This window comes from Camellia sinensis, chromosome 8 (genome assembly GCF_055761805.1).
Source record: "Camellia sinensis isolate YWXY chromosome 8, ASM5576180v1, whole genome shotgun sequence".
Lineage (NCBI taxonomy): Eukaryota > Viridiplantae > Streptophyta > Magnoliopsida > Ericales > Theaceae > Camellia > Camellia sinensis.
In genome coordinates this window covers 106,245,246-106,250,980 of record NC_138968.1, presented here as the reverse complement: position 1 = coordinate 106,250,980, position 5,735 = coordinate 106,245,246, and the positions used below count along the sequence as shown (strand labels likewise).

Below are 5,735 nucleotides of genomic sequence, written 5' to 3'. Positions count from 1 at the left end.
TCATCTTCAATTTCAACCGTCTCTACTTCTCGCATATTGCAAGTGAACTTCATTGCTGTTATGGAGCAATTTTTTACCTACACTTGATCCTCTCTGACCTCCTCAATCCCATGTTTGGTTGGAAATCGTAATAGCTGGTGCAATGTTGAGGGAATAGCCCTCATTGTATGCAACCAAGGTCTAACTAAGATAACATAGTAAAGAGAGGGAGTGTCAATTACTGTAAACTCTGTGCTTACCTTCTTCGTGCCTACCTGCACCTCTAAATTCATGGCTCCTAGAGGCTATGTTGGCGTTCTGTTCAATCGAACCATCAGGTTGTTGGATTGTTCCAAATCATCTGGGTGAAGGGAAAGCTCCATGTAACATCTAACATACATGATGTCACAAGAATTGTCTTGATCAACCAGTATGCGCCTCACCTGGCACTTTCCGATCTTCAGCGTTATCACTAGGGTATCGTTGTATGGATGCTGCACCATATCCAGGTCTGCCTCAGTAAAAGAAACGATTGGCCCCTGATACTCATTTGTCCTATGCTTCTTTTGCTGGACATGATACACATGTTGTAGGTGCCTTACCCTCTGAGTCTTCCCATGTACATCATTCTCATTGACCTTCAAGTGAATCACATTGATTACCCAAGGTCCATCTGCTTGCTACAGTGGTGGCGGTGGTGGAGGCAGTGTTGTTGGTGCCTGGGATAGCCTTACTTGCTCTTACCTTGTTTTGGCCTCATCTACTAGGTCTCTCAGGTGACCCTATCTAACCAGAAACTCCAAGTGTGTCTTTAGAGCCCTACATCCTTGAGCCAAGTGTCCATTCTCATTATGGTAATCACAATGCTTCCCAAGTTTCCTTCTTATAAACTCGCCGGGGATTTTCTCCGGTGCTTTGTAGTACGGTTGGTTCCTGATCCTTTCCAAGACTGTATTGACTGGGATCCTAAATATAGTGGTGACTGCTTGTGCAGCCCTCAACCCTGTTTCCTGCTTGTTAAAACTAGTGTTACCTCGGTCTCACTTCAGCGAGCCATTTCTCTTCTCCTGTTTTGGTGCCTTTGTCCCTGGTGTGTCCTCTTCTGCTCTGGCATACTTCTTGATTGGTGCCATTAGCTCCTCCATACTTTTGGTAGAGTATTCGGCAGCGATTTTCGAAGAGGGCATTCATCCTCCAAGTCGTTCTTAAAGGACAAGACTGCTAGCTTCTGGTTACAAATAGAAATTTGGTTAAACACCTCATAATACCTTTTACCACAAGCCCTGAGGCTTTCAGCCTCACTAATGTTCAGAGCCAGTAGGGAGTCTATCCTCAGTGGCTGCAACTTGATTGTAACAAACCTAGCCACAAACATCTTGGCCAGGCCCTCCTAACTTTGGATTAGACTTACAGTCATAAATCTGAAACCTTGGCATGTGGAATCTCTTTGGGGCCTCAAACCCATCCAGATCCACTGAGAACAGTGTTCTCGGCTTGATCGGGGATGTGACCTCGGTGTTGAGTTGCTTCTTATGGAGGTAGTCTCTCAGATCCTCCTTCGTTCGACCGAGAGCTCAACTATCAAAAGATTTAAGCCTTCTTGGCGTGCTGCTTCCAGAGTCATTGTACGTCCTCTTGGACTTCTCCTCATTCACTGTATCAAAACAAAGCCCCTTCTCCTGGATATGCCAAGGTTCCCTGACATAGGTCCCTTTGGTTCGTGGTGTCTTTTGTGACTTACCTCTTACTGACTCTGCTCGCTTGACATTCTGTGAAGGCCGATGTGAGCACTCCTTTTCCTTGCCATGCTAAGGGACTGCTAGGACTGTTTTCTGCCCCTCTTTCTAGGCGTCAGTCTTTGTCACTGTAACTGGCGTGTCCAGCAACGAGAACAGTGGTTGCATCACGTTATTCTGCATCATGAAGTTGGCAACTGACTGTAGGTCTGCCAACTTGTTCGCTATCCATTTCATCTCGCCGTCCCTCCTCAGGCATCTATCCTTCCATACCTGGAGGTCACTTTCATTGTAGTACTAATTGCGGCCAGCTTTCTTCGTGGCATTCCCCTCTTTGCCGACGTCCTTCTCCCCAAGATTCAGATCTTGTGCTTCTTCATTATGGTTTTCCTTCCTGATGTTAGGATCTCTATGTTCACAACTCTCACTATTTATGTCATCCCCAATCTTTTCTTCATGTCCATCATTGGCTATCTATTCTTCTTAAGTTCCCATAGACGACACCAAATTGTAGGTGTTGATTTCCTACAACACAACCAAAAGGGGAACTCAACTCGAGAGAATAGATTAAGCCCAACAACCTGTAACAAGAAGATGAGAATCCAACGGTGGTTCGTCCACCCCGGGGCATTCCAACAATCAAGTCAGTAATCAACATCTCTCAAAGATAGTAAATTGTGCTCAAACTCACAAGAAAAAGCATACCTCAGACCCACGAGGGTGCCTTACTTTTATAACCAGCAGTGACCTGAACCCTTTAGAAGCCTCACTTCAATGGACTCAATCTCAATGCTCATCCTAGACCCTCATCTAGATAAAGATAAACTCTACTTGAACCTTATCTTTATCCAAAATGAGATCCTCCCCTGTTCTAGGACTCTTGTCCCTTATCTGCTTACCTCAGATTTTGACATCTCCGCAGACAACATTGGCTTTGCCGAGATCATCTCGGCAACATGATCAGGCCACATGGCACCTCGGCTAACACTTCAGTGTCACCATAGCCACGTGTTGTCTTTCATAAAATATGTCCCCACAAGCACCATTGATGAATGGCATGGGATAGCCTACCAATGATCTTAAAAGCCTGATGGAGCACTTGTCTCCTGGGAGAAGAAAGAGCAAGAAGATCTGCTTTATATCTATTGCTGATTTGCTGCTGAAATATGTTGGCAGGTACAATTTCTTGAAGCAAAATGTTAATACTATTAAAGGGATATGAGATAGTCACGGAATTGGAATGGCTGTAAATTGTTACTAGGCTTGAACTCTGAAGTAGGAGCTCTCTTGGGTTGGGGCATGTTCATTTGGAGGCATATTGGATTGGAAAATGTAGTTTGCACACTAATTTTCTCCTTTCCTTGCTAACCAATTTATGAATACATAACTGAAGTGGTGATGTAACCATGGCCTTGTTCGGTTTGTGTATTAGCAGAACCGATAAAACTGTAAGTTAACTGTTGGGTAGAAATTCAATTGATATCGAAATTGTGTTTTTCATGTGAATTTATCACTGTCCCTTTGATGGCTTTGTTTGTGCTTTGAAGTTGTGATTTATTTGCTAGGAAATTGATTTTTATGGAAATCCCTTTTGAAAGAGAATTCTTACTAGTTAGTAATGTTTATTCTATTTACAAAAAATTTGAAAACTATAAACAAAATGTTATTTGCTGTCTACTTTTATTTTGAAAAAATTATAAACCATTTACAAAAAAATGATATTTATATTATTAGCTCTACACATGAAGATTATATGTTATTTATTCGCTATAAAATTATAGTATTGCCCCTCCTTAAATCATGTAAAACTCCTTATATTTTAAAATTTAGAAAGTACTTTATTCTATTCTTTTGATCATTTCTATCCACTCTTAACTAACAAATCAAAACAAGAATTGAATCAATTAATCATTTTTTTTTCGTATTATGGGATTTCTTTAGTTAGTTATTTCTGTCCATTGTAGAGCTCTTTTTTCAGTTGGTAAGGTTAGATTTAGTTGTTCCTTTGTCCCTATTATTGGGTTGGTTGTTGATTGTAGATTTTTAAATCATGTTAATGTGAATCTCATAACAATTGTAATATTGTAATTTACTAATTGACAAAAAAAAAAAAAAAAAAAAAACTGTATAAAGTTAAATGATAATATGTTTTTGTTTAGTTTGGAAGAAAAAAATTCAATGTTGTGATTAATGTTTGCCTTTTCTAGTAAGCCTGACTTGGCCCGTTGATGGCCCTTGCTATGGGGCATCGAGCCTTATTGTAAATTTTATTTTTGAAGAAATGTTACAAATTTATAAATTCACTTATAATGATGTGGCAAAAAAGTGGGGTTTATATAATTGAGTGTATGACAAATTAAAAATTTACACTTATTATACCAAATCATTATGGGTCAAATTAACAAAAAAATTTAGATTTTTGAAACATTTTTTAAAATTTTTTTTGTGGGGACAGACCCAGATTTTGATCATTTGGGAGTGGAGAAAGAAGACATTAGGGCAAATTCTAATAGGAAATCTTGTTAAATTTTAATTAAATATTAAGTATAATGGTAATATAAAGTGCTGCCATCTCTAACCAAGAAGAGTTCTTTATGATGATTGAGTAGGTGAAATTTTTCGTTCCTGTTTTTCTATTTTTTTAGAAAATCATAAAAAGAAGTCTTCCAATCTTTATAAAAATGAATACTGAAATTAAAAATATATTTTAAAACATATATATTAGGAAATTGTTATGATGTGCATCTTCAAAAGGTGTATCACAATGTTTTATAACAAATATTCTAATTGTTATATTTATACTATGTCCCTAACATAACTATGATATTTATAACAAAACTATAATGGTTCTCAATTATAAATTTACCATTTATAACTTCAGCTCAAAACTACATAATATATCACAATATTTATAATTTTTATTACAAAAATTCATAACTTTACAAGATAACTTTCTCTTATATGCTATCATTATTTTTGTATTATTTGTATTAGAAAAGCCAAATTTTTGACCTTATGATTTTTTTTGGATCACATTACTTCTTTATTTTTTTTACATATTTTTTTTCAAAAAAAAAAAAAAATCCAAAACAACTTTACGTGAGGATGAGAGGCCATGAAGAAAAACCATCCTCTTTTGCAGTGCCACATCCGTACATATAACTTAGAACTTAGAACTGGGCGATGTTTCCACTCTTTCCTCCAGCCCTTTCCTGCTTACCCGAGTTAAGCCACCTGTTAAAACAGAAGGGAAGTCATTTGCGGGGTTTTTTTTTTCTTCTTATATATCATGTTCCTTTTTCTATATATAACCAACTAATTCCTTATTTTGATGTAGATATCTCTCTCTCTCTCTCTCTCTCTCTCTTTATGTTATTGTTAAATCAATGGCGATAATAACAAGAAGAACACCTCAGCAAGGCACACAAACAAACTTGTTTGGACAGATCAATATCTCATTTCTTAGCATTGCAACACACTCCTACTACTACTTGTCGTAACAACATAGTACCTCTTCCTCTGCATCTTGGCACACTGTTCTAGCCTTTATTGTCCTAGTGTTCCTCACGTTTTTACAAATCAAATATCAAGGAAAGGACATATCCCCACTTGACACATACCCCAAATCTCTGGGTGTTTCCATTGCATGTTTGCTTCTTTATTGCCCCGCTTGCTATGCTGAACTGAAATCTTCTTCTTGCGAAGATCACCGCCGCTGTCAAACTTATTCTCACCATGGGGCTGTGGTGTTTGGTTCACTTGGTTTGGTGTCTCTGGCTTCAATTCTTTTGCCAGACTCAGTTAGGTCTCTTCTCTACCTTCTCTATATACTGTTCTTGGCAGGTAAGTTTCTGCCCCGCCAACTTCTGATGTTGTGGAACTGGCTCCATCAGATAGTCTTGAGCAGAGTTCCAGTAATGCTTCCGAGTCGGCTCATTATTGTTCATGCTTTTTCTAACTCCAGAGGAAACAACCTACGGAGGAATATCTTATCAGTATAATCAGCAATCAATAGACCCT

General features: G+C 38.3%; 1 protein-coding gene across 1 annotated transcript; it reads right to left on the bottom strand.

Moving 5' to 3' along the window:
- Positions 1-284: 284 nt before the first annotated feature.
- Positions 285-2,686, bottom strand: LOC145797946 (uncharacterized). Its single transcript, XM_082885391.1, has 4 exons — positions 2,615-2,686; positions 1,127-1,369; positions 771-989; positions 285-617 (listed from the first exon to the last, which is right to left on the bottom strand). Exons 1-4 carry the CDS (start codon positions 2,684-2,686, stop codon positions 285-287), a joined length of 867 nt encoding a protein of 288 aa, XP_082741517.1.
- Between the last annotated feature and the right edge of the window lie 3,049 nt (positions 2,687-5,735).

Bases quoted from the DNA above. Each gene is read 5' to 3' on its own strand.
- LOC145797946 (XM_082885391.1), bottom strand. From the start codon at position 2,686: ATGTGGCCTGATCATGTTGCCGAGATGATCTCGGCAAAGCCAATGTTG. The intron at 1,370-2,614 runs GTAAGCAGATAA...ATCCAAAGTTAG, and splicing joins CGGAGATGTCAAAATCTGAG to GAGGGCCTGGCCAAGATGTT. The intron at 990-1,126 runs GTATGGAGGAGC...TTTAACAAGCAG, and splicing joins TGCCGAATACTCTACCAAAA to GAAACAGGGTTGAGGGCTGC.